The sequence below is a fragment of the Sceloporus occidentalis genome, unplaced genomic scaffold, assembly GCF_023333645.1.
Source record: "Sceloporus occidentalis isolate IW3139 unplaced genomic scaffold, rSceOcc1.0.p SCAF_5, whole genome shotgun sequence".
Lineage (NCBI taxonomy): Eukaryota > Metazoa > Chordata > Lepidosauria > Squamata > Phrynosomatidae > Sceloporus > Sceloporus occidentalis.
In genome coordinates this window covers 36,871,389-36,890,152 of record NW_028316985.1, presented here as the reverse complement: position 1 = coordinate 36,890,152, position 18,764 = coordinate 36,871,389, and the positions used below count along the sequence as shown (strand labels likewise).

The 18,764-nt window shown below is 44.5% G+C and overlaps 2 protein-coding genes across 8 annotated transcripts in view; one reads left to right on the top strand and one right to left on the bottom strand.

The window, feature by feature from the left end:
• Positions 1 to 3,917, top strand: part of MRTFA (myocardin related transcription factor A) — a 103,231-nt gene extending 99,314 nt beyond the window's left edge. For all 4 annotated transcript variants that reach the window (XM_089523677.1, XM_089523679.1, XM_089523676.1 and 1 more), the window contains one exon: positions 383 to 3,917. In XM_089523677.1, coding sequence (XP_089379803.1) covers positions 383 to 894 — 512 coding nt within the window. In that variant the 3' untranslated portion in view covers positions 895 to 3,917. The remainder of the gene's footprint in view (positions 1 to 382) is intronic.
• Positions 3,901 to 18,764, bottom strand: part of SGSM3 (small G protein signaling modulator 3) — a 40,309-nt gene continuing 25,445 nt past the window's right edge. For all 4 annotated transcript variants that reach the window (XM_089523681.1, XM_089523682.1, XM_089523683.1 and 1 more), the window contains 12 exons: positions 16,873 to 16,927; positions 13,835 to 13,962; positions 13,131 to 13,286; positions 12,539 to 12,593; positions 12,349 to 12,398; positions 10,498 to 10,650; positions 10,061 to 10,131; positions 9,660 to 9,708; positions 9,336 to 9,421; positions 8,979 to 9,101; positions 5,922 to 5,982; positions 3,901 to 5,449 (listed from right to left, as the gene is read on the bottom strand). In XM_089523681.1, the coding sequence (XP_089379807.1) occupies positions 5,366 to 5,449; positions 5,922 to 5,982; positions 8,979 to 9,101; positions 9,336 to 9,421; positions 9,660 to 9,708; positions 10,061 to 10,131; positions 10,498 to 10,650; positions 12,349 to 12,398; positions 12,539 to 12,593; positions 13,131 to 13,286; positions 13,835 to 13,962; positions 16,873 to 16,927 (1,071 nt within the window). In that variant the 3' untranslated portion in view covers positions 3,901 to 5,365. The remainder of the gene's footprint in view (positions 5,450 to 5,921; positions 5,983 to 8,978; positions 9,102 to 9,335; positions 9,422 to 9,659; positions 9,709 to 10,060; positions 10,132 to 10,497; positions 10,651 to 12,348; positions 12,399 to 12,538; positions 12,594 to 13,130; positions 13,287 to 13,834; positions 13,963 to 16,872; positions 16,928 to 18,764) is intronic.

Here is an 18,764-nt window from a genome sequence, read left to right as displayed (position 1 = left end):
CTGTGTATAAAGACACTCCTGTGACCAATACTTTTCCTCCACTGGTGCTGCTACTGGAGAAAAGGACTGTTGGAAAAGGAAGCACAGTGACATAATAGGCCTCTTGAGAATGCTTGCTACCATATCCCATGCTTTGGCTTCCAGATTTATGTGTGTTCATCCATGACATTAAAAAATGGATGAATGAATGAAGGGGTGAGAATAGCGTATTCCTGCCCACTGTCATTAGGCAGCTGCTGACAACCTTTCCCTGAGGGAACATGACAGCTGACTCTGAAAAAGTTGCCTATCCCTGCCTTACAGACTTTTGTTTTGTCTTTAAACTGGTAGGCTTAAAGATGTATTAATACCTTTAAGTTCAGGGTGTCTTTCCCCCCCACAGAGATTTCAGCTCAATTCAAGGAGCAGTCTTCCCCCGCGAGAAAAGATGCCGCTGTCTCCCCAGGGTGCCCTTCTTTGTCCAGCAGCCACCATTCCTCAGAGTTCCCCCTCCAAGTTCCCATGGGCCAGACCACCTCTGTTAATCCCACTCCCGCAGGCCGGCTGGAAGACTTCTTGGAGAGCAGTACTGGCCTCCCTCTGCTGACCGCTGGCCCTGATGGACCTGAGCCTTTGTCCCTCATTGACCTCTACAGTGAGATGCTAAGCAGTTCAGCTATCCTGGACCACCCATCCTCACCTATGGACACGTCAGAATTGCACTTTGCCCCTGAGCCTACTGGGGGACCAAGTCTGGACCTGGCAGAGGCCAACTTAGACAGTATGGACTGGTTGGAGCTGTCGGGAGGTCCAGTGATGAGCCTCACTCCCCTCAGTACTGCAACACCTAGCCTCTTCTCCACAGACTTTCTTGATGGACATGATCTGCAACTGCACTGGGATTCTTGCTTATAGCTCTCCTGAGTGTGCAGAAGGGGTGCTTTCCAGGTGTGTATAGAATATGGGTTGGAGCTTAAGTCAAAGTTGCATCTAAAGAACACCCTTCACCACCATTTTGACCAGCTTGTGTGAAGGTAAAGCCAAGGGCAAGTACCAGTGATGTCTTCTGAATGAAGATTCAATCTCAGGCAAGTAACCACCTTTCTCATGACCGAAGGTGGCATGAGACATAGCCCTTTCCTCAAGTAATCAGTGGCTGTACCAGAGTTGTAATGGTTTGTTGGAGGTTTTCAGCATGGAGTACTACTTTTTCAAATGTCAGGAATCTGTCTGGAGTTTAGTTCTAGGCAGTTCAGAAGTATTCATTAGAGAAACTGGGCCTCTCTGCTGAAATGTGCCTAGTTAGAAAAGTTTTTTTTAAGTTGGAAAAATTGATTTTGACATGTTTTAAAAGATTCCCTTAGACTTAAGACAAGGGATCTTTTCCTGGTAAGAGGATTGGGGATCATGATAAATACAGAACTGGGATTCCTAATAGCTGTAGTTACTGGGCATCCCCAGTAATGCCACAGTATCTATGCTTTCTGGCTAACAAGAACGCCAAGCCCAAGCTATGTGCCAGAATTTGGACAGTAGTCACTTTCCCTTGGCTTGCAACTGATTCCTGCATGTAGTCCTTATTCCTGGCTTGGCCCAGCTAAAATAAAAGACATGACCATGTACCTGGATTGTGGTATCGCACCTGGGTAGAATTCCTTTTCTGAGCAGTGAGCTGGCCATGAATCAAGACAGCTGCATCAAGGGTTATGTTTGCAGCCTCCTCTTTTTTAGCCCTGTGATACCTAGTTGCCTAGAACTTGCTGTTTTGAAGAGATTAAGTTCTGGAAAGGTTTGGCCTTTTGGTGAATTAACTTCTTGGCAGCACAAGCATCTGGGTAGTATGCTGCTGTACCTAGTGCTTTTGCTTTTCACTGATTTCACTTTGGCCACTTCCCCACAAATTTCCGGCATTGGAAGTGTAGCTTTTGATGTGCCCAAGACTGGCATTACAGGGAAGTCTGGTCTCAGTAGCTGACTGCACAGAAGGGGTTATGGTGGCACTTCTTTTTGCAGCAGCTTAATTAATGACAACTCCTGTGTAGGAAGCGGTTTTAATCCAAACGGGCTTCAGAGAACTTGAGCACCACACTGCTCTGAAGGCAGAAGCCTTTAGTGCTGCTTGCTAAGCAGCTGCATGCTTCATTGCACAGAGGAAATTTCCTGTAGCCATAATCCCTGCTGCCGTGAAGAATGGTTCTAAACCACAGTCTTGCCTCTTGATACAGTGGTGCCTCGGGTTACGAAATTAATTCGTTCCGCTGTCAATTTCGTAACCCGAAAGGCTTTCGCAAGCCGAATCCCCATAGGCGCTAATGGGGAAAAGCCGCTTTTTGGTGCGAAATTGCGCAGAAAAGCACCAAAAGTTTTTTCGTAACCCGAAAAAACTTTCTTAACCCGAAACAGTTTTTTTAAATTATTTTTTTTCGTATCCTGAAAATTTCGTAACCTGGGTAATTCGTATCCCGAGGTACCACTGTACTTGGTTTCATTTATAGCTGGTAAAAATTTCTGTATATAGCACTGTAAAATTGTTTTGTTTTAGAAAGGAAAGGAAATTAATCCACCTAGTTAGAAGGTGGAACTTCTTTTTTGCTCCTCCTCTTCTGCGATAACCTGTTGAGGAGCTTCTATTTTAGCCTGTGGTTTGGGGCAGAAGAGGACTTGATCCTCACACTGCCAGTTTTAGCCTTATTGCACATGTCACTCAAAGGAAATCATGCTCCTATCAGTCTTTCCCCTCTCCCACAGAAAATGCGTAGTCATGCATCTGCTGGCACTGCATTCCTATCCAGAGTGAGGGAGTGGGTTTCCTTCTCTTCTTTCATAGGAGTCCCTTCACTTCTGGTTCCTTTACACATTATGGAGACTGTAACATATCATATACCCCATTATGATAAACGGACTGATCCTCAAGAGATGATCACAGTTATGTGACTAGCTGTTGTCCTGAAATAGCCACTGCATGTGAAGCTTATTTCATTCAGTTTTTTTTTAAAAAAAAAATCATTGTTTTCTCTGTGAAAATCAGGTTGTTACAGTTGCTGAAGGTGTATTTTCTGTATTGTCTCTGGTACCTGCTACTGATCATATCAATCACTTGGTCTGTGGCTGAGTTGGAAGGTTGGTGCTAGATTTGTCATTGTTCACTGTGCAGAAGAATTGTGTATAGCAGATTAATTTCACTTTAAAAGGCATGAGAGCACCCAAGTTAGTAAAACCTTCTTGTTGTCACACCAAGGGCAGTGGATGCACTTCAATTTGATATTTACTGGCTGAGTTAGGGCACCTTTTTATCAGTAAAATGGGCTCATGTAGAAAGGTACTATGAACAACATCTGTCTGGCTTATTGTCTGTTGTACAATAGTCTAAGACAAGAACATTTGTTCTTTATAAAATGTTGTAATTTTAGACTATTGTACAATTAGGATGAGACTGCAAGAACTTTGACCAACCACTACTGTTAACCCAAAAGGTGCCAGACCTAGTTTGGTGCGCTGCCTATTGTAGGGATATTATTCTTTTATGGAATGGGAAAGTAATTGGGATTACACTAGTGTCAGTTTTTCCCAGTATATCAGATAGTAGCTCTGCTTTTTAAAGTATGTCCTCTAAATTCTTCTTTTATATTGAACACAGTAAAACAGGCATCTCTCTGCCTCTCTAGTTTGAATGTACTTATTCTTCTGCTGATAACCACTACTTGTAATAACTCATATTTGATTAACACGCACACTTCCTTCCACTATGCATCAGTGAAAAAGGTTATCAGCAGAGGTGGGAGACGTAGGCAGTGTTGTAGAATTGGACTTAGCATGAACATGCAACTGGAAAAAGGTATGGAACGAGCAGTTATTTGGGGAGAGAATGGATAAATCAAATTATTTTTTCAGTTACAGATATTTGAAAAATCCATTTTATTAAAAAAAATTGTGTTCTAGTATCTTTGTACATCTCATCTTTGGTCATGACATTATAGATGCTACCCTCTATGTGCCACGGTGAAAATATAACAAAGGCATTGTGGAATAACGAGGAGCCACTCCACTCAGTTGTTATTGGCATAAGCTGCAGTTCAGGTAACATTATTTGCTGCTGTCACCACTGATTCTTTGCTCTTGCCCAACTCCCAGAAAGAATATTCTAGACTGTTGACAGCGTGCCTGATCTTCCATTTACTTAATATGCAGTTCCTAATGTTTATCAGCACAAAAGCACGCATCTTTACTGCCTTCAAAATACTATTACCACCATAGCTCAGCTCACAGAACAGAAATAAGGCTAAAGGCATATGAAAGATTACTTCCAGCTCCCCTGCTACTGTCACAAGATGCGCAATTTATTTATGAACCAAAATGACACAGCCTTGTTTCACTTCATGGTTAGATTGTGCTCCCCAACCAGTGCTTTCATTATCTCTTGCACTCAAATGAGCTGCCACCACATAGCAAGTTATGTGCTCCTGTCTTACAGACCCTGCTAGTTTCACACTTACAGCAGAGGCTATAGTTCTGTCCCTGAGCCAGCTCAGTCCTGAATCTACCTTTTGCTTTTACCATATGTCAAAATATACAGACATTTCTGGATATAACTTACATCTTTTGGTTACTATTTTTAAAAAAATGCTCCAGGCTAAAATGTTTACTTCTGGATCACAACTGGATGGAGTGAAAGGCTAGTGGTAGTAGCAGCTGCCACCATCCTTTACAAGCCCCAAGGCAGTCTCACTGACCAGCCAATCGTTTTAGGCACTTTGTGGCAGTACCAAAGCCACTCATGCACCTGTAGAACCTGGGGTTCATAGTAGCCACATTGTCTCTTTCTTACATTGATTACTGCTTCACACACTATCTCTCTATAGGAAAATAAAAATTTGCCACCACAGGTGAAATTAGTCTTAGAGGAGACTGCCAACCATCAGCTTCCCATCCTGGACAGAAAGGAATGCAGTAGCATTACTAGCTATACAGCTTCACATTACACTTCCCTTGCTTGGTTATAACAACTTTGTAGCCAATGTCATTGTCTTCCTTACCTTTCACCCAGGCCTCACCTCTAGTTGACCTCAGACACTTGGCCCAAGTGGATAGAGTAGGTGCATACATGCACTGCACAGTTTGTGATACACCATGGAGTAGGGAAGTTAGACAGCCAGACTTTGAACAGTAAAGTACAACCCCTGCATTCTTCAATGTGCTCCTACCCGTTTGCTAGAGCAAGCTGCTACCAAAAGACAGCAATCTCAGAACTAGAAAATACAGAAAGAGCACATGGCTGTTTACAGTGTACAATGCATGAAGGGGCAACAGGCTGGTGGGGGAGAAAAGGAATATAGTCCAAGAATAATTATGTCATACAAGAAGTCCAAAAAAGTGGTGGAGCAAGACCTCATCCATCTATGTCCCAGCTGAAAAGGTGGTGCTTTACAAGCATGTCCTGAACTCCTTCCTTCAATGGTTTCTTCTCCTTCTCCTACAAGAAATAAGAGTGCTAAATTGACTGAATATATACAGTAACTGCTGGTAACATGGACACGTCTTGTGCAGGAGCCAGACTACATTCCTATTAAAGTAGAAAGGGTTGCAGCCTAGAATAGCTATTTAAATGGTGACAGGATGAAATTGTTGGAAATTGTTTCTGATATATAGAGACCGTAAGGGACCCCATCATAGGTTTTTCTTGATAAGATTTATTCAGAGGGGGTTTATCTTTGCCTTCCTTTGAGAATGAAGGGTAATTTGCATGTGGTCACTCAGCTGGTTTCCGTGTCTGAGCAGGGATTTGAACCCTGGTCTCCTGAAGTCCTAACTCGACCACCCTGGCTCTTATGGGAGGAAATTGCCCAACACTGAATGAGAATTAGTAGAAAAGGGTAGTAACTGAAGTCTGTTCATTGAGGGACAGATGGAAAAATCTAGGTTCTGCTACAAGGTTACACACTTACCTCTCTTTTTACAGGGAGTTCCCAATCCTGTGAGAGGCTGAATGCAAATTTACTGAGGACCCTGTAAAAAGACATAATAGTAGAGTTTACAAGGAGAATTGTGCATACGCAGTAGTTGGGAGTAAAAAGTTATATCACCCAGAAACTCTGCATCACACAGTTCTGACATACTTGCATTTACTATGTTTTACTCTAAAAAGTACTTGAAATATATAATATTTTGCAGATTATTTTGCTACTACTCAGATTCATAAATATTTTGGGCAATTATAAAATTAGGTGTATCGATTTGTGATGTCCATAATGGAGAAACATGAAGAGCAATGGTGAGGGAAGGAAAACGGTGTGCATGTTTTAAGAACATAATCCATGGGAAAAAAGTAAGCAGTTCAAGTCACCTGTGAATGACCCTTCACTGCCCTATTCTTTTTCAGTATCTAGGTTTGTGGGTTTGTTTTAAACATGAAATGAAAACTGGCCAAGATCCTGTAACATGAAAATGGAATGTATTTTTGACAGCATACATACTGGTTTCAGAGGGAGCACCTCCTCCCTAGTCAGTCATGTGGAGTGCAGGATGTGGCCAAACATATTCTGGTAGCCCATGATCATCTGGGGACAAAAGAGTGTGGCCTTTGCCTTTGTGGAAGGCAGCTCAAGAGCAGCCAGGATGGTCTTGGCTATTTCCTGATTGGAAGCTGGGGAGATATCCTTATGCCTGTAAGTTCTGCAGGTGTTCCCTCAGCCAGGATGGGATGTTATATAAGGAAGTACTGAATGCTGCCTCCTTCATCAACATCCCCCAAACTCATATGCATTGGCATAATGGGATATATTGGTGTGTATCACCAATGGGATGCCTGCCTCTGCACCAAATACCAGATTCTTCAGAGCAGGTCTGAGGAAATGTCAGACATAAACATAATTATAACAAGTATATTCACACACCTGATTCAATTCAATTACATACTTATGTAACAGCACATACAGTGAGCCCGCACCATACGTGAACTCATTGTAGGTGGCTTTCAGCTTATGTGGAAACCGCAGGAAGAATAGGAGAATGGCGCGCACGCACGGCCACACAGTGAGCATGAGCCCCATTATATCTAATGGGGCTCGAGCATACGCACTTTTTGCCTTATGTGGGGGGGTGGGTCTGGAACAGATCTCCTGCGTAAGCCAAGGGCCAACTTTACTAACTTAGATTGTTCTTAAACAATTTCATCCTAACTCACTCAAACATATAAAAACAATATCTGAAAACAACTTCCATCCTTTATTTCTATTCTTCTATTTACTCCTTCAGTTCTATCTTCCATTTATACCCTTGAAGTCTTCATTCAATACTTCCTTTCTTTCAGCCCTCAAAACATCCATTCCCGAAGTGGGAATCTGTCTTTCATTGGATAATTCTCCTTTTAGTTCCACTATTATCTGATAGTCTATTTCTTCCTTTTCCCTTCTTTTTTAACCTCAGTAATCCATGTATCTAATTAAAGATCTCCCACTCTCTAATTGTATCTCATTCTTATTAATCTATACCTCTCTTACTGTCTTGTTTATCTTCCATTTTCCATTTCCCGGTCCACGATGCTATTAATTTTGCTATAATTCTTATATCTTTTTACTATCTTTTTCTGTTATTTAATTTTATTTTTGGATTTATTGTTTTTCAGACTTCATTGTTGCCAATTTCCTCCATTTTTGTGCTAAGTATTTCAACACTTTATCCCAATCTTATAGATATTCATTTGATTCTTTGTTTTGTATTTTCCTAGACATCTTGTCCATCTCTTTTATTTCATTAAGTTTTACATCACATTATTCAATACCTGGAACTTTTCATTTTTCCACAGCTTAGTGTAAACCAGACCTGCACAACTTGGCAGTAGTTAGGGACCAAAATTAAAACAGGTTGAACTTCTTCGAGCTGCATATTGGTTTTAATTAAATATTAATAGATTGGTTATTAATTATTATTAATTAATAATAAATATTAATATTAATTCTGCCATATCCCTGCCTGGCCCTCTCCTCAGGAGAAAGCTGAGCAGTGGAGGAGCCTTGCAGTGCAAGTGTTTGCCTGTCCTCCTCAACATGGACCTCTCCTCAGTGGGAGACCAAATGGCAGAGAAGCCCTGAACTTGTTCCACATCCTTCTGGGCCACCCAAAATTCTTTGGTGGGTTGCATGCAGCCCCCAGGCCGTATGTTCTGCAGGCCTGGCATAAACCATCCTGGCAGCTGCTCACATGTAAAATAAAATATGGCCGTACTTTTTTTTCAATTTGTTATTTTACCATATTTAAAAGAAAAACTTCTGGTTTTAATTCTAAGTTAATCCGAGGCTTGCAGGTTCTAATTTACAGTGGTTCAAAGACACACACAATTAAGGAATCCTCAACACAGGATTTTGCTTTCAATTACAGAACCGAGAAGACCGCTCAGTTACTACCCACAAAATGCCACTCCTAGTTACCCCAAGCTTTCTTACTTTCAGCAGTATGATTTAAGGTGGTGTGTGTGTGATTTTGTTTCTGCTAATGTAAGTCAGAAATCCTTGCCCATCAATCAGCAAATCCATATCTGCTTTCTGCCCAGCTCTGCCTTGGATCAACAGAATACATGCAACTCTTTCTCACAGATGGAGCTGAGGAGACTGTGGGGAGAAGCCATGTAGCTTCCCAAATGAACGATAATACCTCCAGGACTAAGCAAGTAATTAATCCAAATCTTTTCACATTTAATAAATTACACAAGGCTAAGGTTACAAAGCAACAGGTGGAGAAAGGAATACCATTTCTATTTAACAATCAGATCCAAAATGGGGAGCCGGGCTAACATTAGACTCGGCATAGACACATCAGCAAATACAGTAACTTATCCTCGTATGAAAAAGATAAAGGTAAAACAGTTGTAATGGTGTGGACTATGATTGAGAAAAAGGCAGAGCTAGGAAACTGACATCTAATTTTAAATATTACAGAATGAATCTTTTTTTCTTCTAAATGAACCACATACAAGTCAGCTTGGAGGAGAGAAAGATTCCACCTACCTGAGCTCACACTTGATCTGTACCCAACCTGGACTGCGCAGAAATGACCAGGGATGGAACCATTTCTCCACTGTTTGCAGGCTAGAGCACAACACCTCAAGCCACAAATGTAGTACTTGTTCACTGAAAAATAAGTTACAGAGAAAGATACTAGCACACAGGTAGGTTCAGTTACTATGACATTTAACCCAGGGTATATTGAAGAAGAAACAGCACAGCCTTAGCATGGCAAAGGACATAAAGTAATTCAGTACGTCTTGACTGCCATTTGGTGGCCCTTTCTAAAGAAGCATGATTCAAACTTTGATTCTGTGCTAATAAAAGTGGCATTGAAACAAACAGAACTAGGCGGCCTACTTCAGTCCAACACAGATGAGAGAACGAAGCTTCACATCCATCTGAGCATGTGCTGCATCATGTGACATGTTCACAGACTGTACTGCCTGCCAAAGAGAAAGGTAAGTTATTAAATGAGCACTTTACATTCACCAGCAGACAGAAAAGCACAATATGATATACCAACTACATTTCACACACAACATTTGGCCTCTAGAGGTAAAGATTAAAAGACTCTTAATGCCACCCATTCAGAGAGACTTCTGTGGACAGCTGTCTAGGCTCTTCATGGGATCAAAGGAAGAGACCATGAGGGTGTTTGTCAGACCAGAATAAGGTACTCACCCGATAAAGCAGTTCTTCTGGAGTAAGCACTTTTCCATCTTCATCTAACCTAGAACAGTAAGTAAAAGATCCAATATGAGCCAGGGCTATGTGTTTGCATTACCCAGTACCACAGCAGAATAGAAGTAACTTCTGACCAAACCAAATTTAGAATTTCCCACCAAACCAAACTTTCAGTAGTTACTGGTTTCAAAAAAGATGCCCACTCTACCAGCAGAACATGTATCCTTTTGATGGTGACTTTCAATAAGAAATCGCTGTAGCTGGTATGAGTTATCCATTCCAACATTAGTAATGTGGCTAACTGGGCAACGCAACATGCAGAAACATTACAAGTTAAATGTGTATTATCAGGAGAGATACCCTGTAGGCATGAAAATATTAGCATGAAGAAACTTTACCTGTAAGTCTTGCAGAGCACAAGACGAGAATACACAGAGTCAAAGTCTCGCTCCACCTCACGCCCAGCAGCCTAGACAAGAATATGCACAAACTGATCTAAATGTTATCACTACTGTCTCTCTGCGAACAGACAGCTCAGGTATGCAAGCTGTTCTCCACCCCAATCCCACTGATTTCCTACAATCCAGGTGGGCAAAGATGTTATGACTTTGGTTAGCTTGACTAGGAGAGATGGGAGTTGCAGCCCCTTATCATCCAGATGGTGGACTTAACTTCTTGTCTTGTCAGGATGTAACCTCAAGGCTCACCCTCCCAGACATCTCTTGGCACGCCAGCTGTACAGAGCATTACATAGGATGGCAGGCCAGGGCCAGATTTCTCAAGTACTTGCCAGACTGTTTTCGCAGACCCTGCAGAGAGTAAATTTATCTCTTACCTCTTCGATGAAGAGCCAGGGGTGACAGGCCCCACCCAACAAAGATGGCCTCTTCAGCCCATGTTCAAATATGGCTTTAAGGGCTGGACAGAGTGTTCCTCGGACCAAGTCTGTGATTCCTTCAGTGACAGAGTCATCTCCTGCAATGGAATACTGAAAAGAACAAGATAAGAGACTCCCATTGGGCACAGCCAGGAAATACAAGCTGATATATGGCTTAAGTAACCTAAAGGCACTAGATGCTGCATGATCTTGAAAGCTAAGCAGTGTCACCCTTAGTTACTACTTGGATGAACAGCCACCAATGAACACCAGGTCCTGTAGGCTGCACAGAGGGCCCTTAGTATCTGCTGGGGTTTGGTTTCAGGACCCCCACGTGGATACAAATATCTGTGGATGTTCAAATCTCATTATATATAATGAAGTAAAAAAAATTGTGTTCCTTATATAAAATGGTAGAATAAAAGCTTATTTCAAGGAATTAATATGTATTTTACAATACAGTGCGCCCTTGTCTTACGCAGGGGATCAGTTCCGGACCTCCCTGCATAAGCCAAATATCACGCATGCTCAAGCTCCACTCAAGTGAATGGGGCTCGTGCATATAGCGGAACGCATGCGCCATGGGCGCGTGCCCCATTCATGCGAACGAGACGCACCGCCCTGTGCACGGCTTTGCACATATGCTCAAAGCCACGTATAACACGGGCACACTGTATTTTCAAGCCATGGGTTGTTAAATCTGTGAATACAGAGGGCTGACTGTATTTCAGAAGAGAACTGGCAAAACCATCTCTTGAGTATTCCTCTCCTAAGAAAACCCTATAATATCCTTGTGTTGCCATTAGTTGACAGGTAACTTGAAGGCACATACATACACACAAGCTAATCTATACCATACTATTTGCAGAGGGTGGCCAAGACCCTGCACTGAGAAGCTTATGCCTAGTAATCTCTGAAAAACTGAATATGTAAACCATGCAGCCCTCCCTCCCATGGCCATTTCTGTGGGGGAATGAGCAGGCGCATGTTCAGCTGTTTTCTTGTAGATGGATGTGCTACAACAGTCATATATAGAGGCCTCCAGGAGTCCTTGCATGCCCCTGTAGATGAAATGCATGCAGTGCATACAGTTACAGGAAAATAGCTGGACACATCCCCACTCATCTCCCCGTCCCCCATTTAACAGCATGGAAATGACCATGTGGGAAAAGGGGCTGCACTGCTTACAAGGTAGGGAGTTTTGTTGTTATAGTGGTTGGAACAGAATTCTGAAACTCTGCAATGACCAAAAAAGTGATTTATGATGTTATAAGACTGACGTACCACCACCAAAATTCACAGAGAATGCCAGCCAGCATTTTATAGGTCTGCCTTGTTGCTTTATGAGTGGATGGGAATGGCAGAGACCATATTAATAAATAAAGAACCAAGCTCACCAACTTGCATTACCATGGGCTTTGTTCACATTTTCACTCCTTCCCACCCCCAAATAGATGTTTGAAAACTGCTTTTGGGAGGAGCTAATTTAAGACAATATTGAATTGGTTACAAATTAAATGAATGAATTCATATTTATCACTTTATTTCTGTATGTTCCAGTTCTCCTTCTGGGACGTGGGAATAAGATACTACCCATTTTTCTCAGCCTACATATGGCTCTGGTCTTCTTTTGCACAGAGTTCCCAGTCTCCCTGCACCCATTTTTTTTATTCATCTTTTGTACACACATGCAGACTTCTATTTTGCAAGCTGGGAAACACCACAACCTGGGGCTAATGGATAATAAAGACACTAAGAGAGAACCAAAAGCCCAATGTGAGAAGTGCATGCAAAAAGAACAAATTATACCTCTTTGCTCCGTTCATCCAGGACCTCTACAAATTTTGCAGGAAACCAACCTATATCAAGAGAAGAATAAGAAGCTATTTAAGTGTAGTCCTTTCAGAGTTAATGCTGTTAAAAACATCAGGGGAGGTATGCCACTTATTAGATGCTTTGTTCACCACTCTACCCTCACAAATGTCTCAGTTGCACTCACCTCTGAGGCCATTTAGCTCACCCACCCAACAATGCTCATCCTTCTGGGAGACGATCTAAAATAATAAAAAAGGAGATAATAGTACCATAATGTTATAGAAGAAAAAGAGCAAATAAGAAGGCTCTGACCAGAGCAATACCTGATCTCCCATAAATCAGTTTGTTTCACTGGCATGTGTGCAGCCTAAGAAAGGATTTGTATCTACTTCGGCTTGGGGAGAGAAGCCTTTGTCCACTGATCCATAAAGTTCAAGGGGCTAAAGTACAGAGTGAAAACCTTTTGCCCAAACCTGTATCTCTTGTTGATGCCCAGAGATTAGACTTCAATAATACTCTACCTTTTTCAATTTGTGCAGTCTTTCCTTATCTTCATTGTCTCCACCCACTTTTCCCTTATTTAATTTGCTTTACCTAATTATATGTAGGTCTTTCTTCAAATCTCTCTTCACCTAACATCTTTTACTTAGTCTAACTCTTGATTAACCACTTTGTTTTTCTCATATTTATTTTCTACGCTGTAGTTCTGAAACACCTAATTTGTTTGATATCTTGGCAAATCTACTACTACCTGTCTGTTAGTCGTCATATCATACCGTGATGATATCATTCTTACGGAAGCCTAGTTCATCATCATCATGACGCTCAAAATCCAGCAGTGCCTTGGCACGTCGCCGCTGATTCCGGGAACATGCTACATAGCTTTCATGGTCTCTCTGGTGGCTCTCCATTGTGTAGTCTGGAGTCAAGTCCTGGTTAGAGGCAGAAAGACATGCCCATACAAGACCAAAATAATCAAGACAAGGAATTCCCTTGGTTATGTAGCTTCTCTCATTTCTCCCTCTACTACACTACACAGCATCCCTCTATCCCAAGTAACACTGGCCAGTGGCATTCCTGCCTGGGGCATAACCCAGTGCAGGGAGGTGGGGCTTATAGGGGTGGGGATTCTGGTGCAGGGCCAAAAGGAAATTCCTCCCACTTTGCTGCCTCAGTACATAGAATGGTGCCAAAGCAATGAGGTGTGTGGGGATGCATTCTGCCCTCTCAGCAGCCCCACCTGGTCTTCTGAGTCTCAAGTGCCCACAGCCGCATGGGACCCAGAAGGCAGTTGCCCACTCCTCCCATGGTGTACTATCCCACTGGGTGACAGTCCCCTCTGGGGTGTCACCTGGTGTGGTCTGCACCACTGCACACACACACACCCCCCCCCCCCAGTGATGCCACTGACACTGGCACAGATATGGCTATATCCACAGCAGGAAGCAGAGATTCATCAGCCAAAGACCCCTTCACTCACTATGCTGCAACTCTTGGGATCCACACACTGAAAATGCTGTGCTACTTGCAGGATGGCCTCACGCAAGTCTGCAACCAGCTCAGTTTGCTTAATATTCTTGGCCTTCAGCGCCTCCATATCATCTTCTCCTGGTAGAAGAACAAGGAACTCTCTTAAGAAGAACAAGGAAGCAATCACTTTCCCCTCTAAGTGTTCAGCATCTGGTACCCAAAACTCTGTGTTTTCTATATGAAAAAGTTTGTGTCACTGTAAGTAGCAACTCAGCTTTAAAACCATCTGTCCAGTGGGTAGGGCTGTGGGAAGAAGGGTACTGCAACGTATCACCCAGCTTCCATTACAATATAATAAATCTCAAGAACATAATGTCTATGTTGCAAAATTAAACTAGGTTATCTCTCATTGATCCCCTAACTGTTTTGACGGATTAAGTGACCTATCATCCCTGGGAGCGTTGCAGTCTCAAGAAGAGGTTTGTGTTTGTTAACTGGTTTGTCCTGGGACACGCCTTGATTTGCAGATAGTTCCCACAGAAGCAAAGACAAACTGAAGTGGATCAAGAAAAAAATCTGTCTCTCTTTCAGTTCCTCATTGTTACTACTTTGTGACTCACTAACTTTTATCTCTGGACTTCTAAGATGGCAAAAACAAAACCTCCTTCTAAAACAGTGCTACTCAAAATGGTGGTTCCTGGACTGGTACCAGTCTGTTGGCCAGAGGCTGTTGGTTTGTATGGTGTTTCCAATAAATAAAGAAACAAAAAGGCCCCAGTTCCTGGCTTGTTAGAAAAATAAACTGGTAGTCCTTCACATCTCATAGCATGAGAAGAACCATTATAGAAACTTCATGACAGCCACTGACAAGACTTTAGGTGAATAATTTCTTGATTACTACAGAGTAAACAGCTTATGTGTTGTATTTCATTACTGTTTTTTAAAAAGATTGATACAGACAACTTACTGAAAGAAATGCCTGTTTACACACCTTAATGATCAGCAGGTTGTTTGTCACAACTATTAATAGTGCAAAACTATTCAGTATGTATATAATAGACATTCAGCAAGTTTTATTGTACACAGGTCCTCACTACATATTCCAATGCTGTCCATCTCCTACAGCATGGGTCGGCAACCTACGGCCCGCGGGCCGGATGCGTCCCGCGAGCACTGTAGGACTGGCCCCTGGCCGACCCTGCCGCTGATTGCCACCGCCGGAGCGCTCCTTTTCCCCGCGCCTCTGGCCTCCCAGGGGGCGGGGGCAAGCACTGGGGCCGCCGGAGCGCTCCTTCCCCCCGCCCCCTGGGATGGCCTCTGGCCTCCCAGGGGGCGGGGGCAAGCGCTGGGGCCGCAGGAGCGCTCCTTCCCCCCGCCCCCTGGGATGGCCTCTGGCCTCCCAGGGGGCGGGGGCAAGCGCTGGAGCCGCCGGAGCGCTCCTTCCCCCCGCCCCCTGGGATGGCCTCTGGCCTCCCAGGGGGCGGGGGCCAGGGCTGGGGAAGAAGGAGGAATGGAGGAGGAGGAGGGAGGAAGGGAAGAGGAAGGATGAAGAAGAGGAGGAAGAAGGAGGAAGGAGCAAGAGGAGGAGGGAGGGAGGGAGGATGAAGAAGAGGAGGAAGAAGGAGGAAGGAAGGAAGGAGCAAGAGGAGGAGGGAGGGAGGGAGGATGAAGAAGAGGAGGAAGGAGGAGGAAGGAAGGAAGGAAGGAAGGAAGGAAGGAAGGAAGGAAGGAAGGAGCAAGAGGAGGAGGGATGGAGGATGAAGAAGAGGAGGAAGGAAGGAAGGAAGGAAGGAAGGAAGGAGCAGGAGTAGGAGGGAGGGAGGGAGGATGAAGAAGAGAAGAAGGAGGAAGGAAAGAAGGAGCAGGAGGAGGAGAGAGGGAGGGAGGATGAAGAAGAGGAGGAAGGAGGAGGAAGGAAGGAAGGAAGGAGCAAGAGGAGGAGGGAGGGAGGATGAAGAAGAGGAGGAAGAAGGAGGAAGGAAGGAGGGAAGGAGCAAGAGGAGGAGGGAGGGAGGATGAAGAAGAGGAGGAAGAAGGAGGAAGGAAGGAAGGAAGGAAGGAAGGAAGGAAGGAGCAAGAGGAGGAGGGAGGGAGGGAGGGAGGGAGGATGAAGAAGAGGAGGAAGAAGGAGGAAGGAAGGAGAGAAGGAGCAAGAGGAGGAGGGAGGGAGGGAGGGAGGATGAAGAAGAGGAGGAAGGAAGGAGGAAGGAAGGAAGGAGCAGGAGGAAGAGGGAGGGAGGGAGGGAGGAGGAAGATGAAGACATGCAGCCTTTCTGAAGGTGAGACAGTGTGACTTTCCAAAGTGCATTTCTGTGTATTTTCAGTGCTTTCAATGCTAAAAGGTCTGCTTTAACAGTGAGAGTGGTTTCGGCCTTCCCCTTCGGCTGAAAGGGCCCCTTGGAGCCCTTTCGGCTGAAAGAAGGGGCGAAGGAGGAGAGGGCAGGCACACGCCTCCTCCTCCCTGCGGGGCTTTGGCAGCCCTGAGGTGTCTTTCGGAGGACACCTCAGGCCTGGCAAAGCCCCGAGGACAGGAGCTGGGGCCACACGCCTGTTGCTCCTGCCCCTCACGGGCCCTTACTGCTTCTCTGAGAGGCAGCTGGGGGCCACGGAAGGGCAGGAGGAGCAGGCGCGCGCCTGTCACCCCCTCTCCCAATCCCCTTCTAGCTGTCTCTCAGACAGCGGGAGGTTGGGAAAGGGAGCAGAGAAAGCCCTGCCCCCAGAGGGTGGAAGCTCCGCCCCTGGCATGCAGCCCCACCCCCAGAGGGTGGAAGCTCCACCCCCGGCACACAGTCCCGCCCCGGAGGGTGGAAGCTCCGCCCCCGGCATGCAGCCCTGCCCCCAGAGGGTGGAAGCTCCACCCCGGCATGCAGCCCTGCCCCCCGAGGGTGGAAGCTCCACCCCTGGCATGCGGCCCCGCCCCCGGAGGGTGGAAGCTCCCCCCCCTTTCGGCCCCCCAGTTGTCTCAGAGACAGCAACCCAGCCCCCGGCTCAAAAAGGTTGCCTACCCCTGTCCTACAGGGACACAAATCACTATGGATCTGTCCTTACCAAAAAGCAGTGAGGTAATGCCAGACTTCCTGCGCTGTGTCCTGCGTCGCACAATCTAAGAGAGAGAAGCAAAGCACAACAGGAAAGGATATTATTTAAAAAGCTGTACTGATCAGATACAAACCAGGTCTTCAAAGTGACTTACATTAAAGAAGAGTAAAGAAGAGATTAATAGACATTAACCGACAATGGTATAGTAATGACAGGATTCCTCCTCCTCAGGTAAAGGCAATAAAGGGGTGCAATGTTTGGCAAGCACAGCAGCTCCTGATTCCTTCCTTCCTTCCTCCCTCACAAGGCGTCTAGAAACAAAGGGATCATCTACAAGGAACTTGCAGTGGGCAGAGGCACCTACAAACTGCATCAATTCAAGCCTACTTTCTACTCTCATACCACATTTTCCTTAACTCACTATCTCTACAATGGGAATTTCCTTGAGTCACAGACAAAAGAAGGGGGGGGGGAGATAGGAGGTGTGGTGATCATATGTACAGCTTCCTCTTGAAAATGAAACCATCCACCCATAAAGCAGCAGCCATGTTAGTTCACATAAAAAAGAAAAGGGGAGGACCAGGAAAGAAAGACCATCTAATAGCATCTTTAATACTGATTTAAATTTTAACATTAACTTTCATAGGTGTCAAACCACTTCCACAAATGCAATGACTGAGGAGGTGAACTGATATCCATAAGAGCTCATGTTAAAATATAGATCAGTTAGTCTTAAAGGAGATGACACATTTCCCTCTTCCCTCTTTACTCTTCAAATATGAGTTAATACTTTTCCTTGTTCAGCATCTTCCTTGCAAAATGGTGAGTCCAGCAGAGATTTTGAAGAGTGAGGTGGGCACTCATCTAAGGCTCATACTACTGCTTACTCTTCTTGTGGACTACTGAGGGCTGCCAATGGCTATTAGCCATAATAGCTGATTTTTTACTCAGGAAAAAAAAAGAATCTCTCCTTCTCCATTCCCCTTCTCCAGTTCTTACTTTCACATCTCTTTGTTCCCATTAGAAGGAACCACCACTGCCATAGCAATGAGCTCTCTCAGAAGGCAGCACAGCCTCCTTTTCAACACTTCTGCTTTACGTGTCTTTCTCCTCCACACTTCCTCACATACTTTATGAAAAAGTGGCTGATGTGGGACACTGACCCATCTCAGAGAAGGAAACCAGGCTCTGAGATGGAGGAACCAAACTGCAAACATAAGCAAGAAAAGGCTGCCCAATGTCTCACTCCTTCCTGGAATTCCTAGTTGTCTCCCAGGCAGGGCAAAACCTGGCTTTCCTCTCCTCCACCTCCCTTGCACACTGTTCTCTGCAGGGGGAATTCTATGGGAGAGCAAATGATCTGCCCTCCTCCTGAAAATCTCCCCATACCCCCCTTCACAGAGCAGCTTTTCCAGCTGCCTCCCTCCCTCCCACATAACATCCTCATTCACACCCATAAACTCCTCTTCAGACTGGTGCCTGGATCCAGCCCCATCCATTCATCCACTCTTTCTCTCAGGCACACCAGAATGTAATCGAATGGGCTGGAATGGGACATGAGACGATGCTGAAAGCATTTGCATGTTTTGGAGATTCTTGCAAACAATATTTTGGAACAAAAACATGTCAAAAACTATGCCTTTATTGACCCTTTAAGGCCTAAAAGTCATCCAGTTTCTGTGGGATTTCTGTGCTTTTTCCAATCACTCTCATGGAGTCTTATATGACTTCTGAATTTGGTAAGGGAGGGTATTTGGGAAGTGCATGTTCTGGGCTCTTTTGCAAGTTACAGTAGTGGGCTATTTTGTGGTATCCAGATGTTGTGCCTAGAACAGGCTCTAAAAGGTAGTTCCTGTGGGAGGATTTTTGTGGCTTGTTGCATCACTTTTACCTAGCTGTGT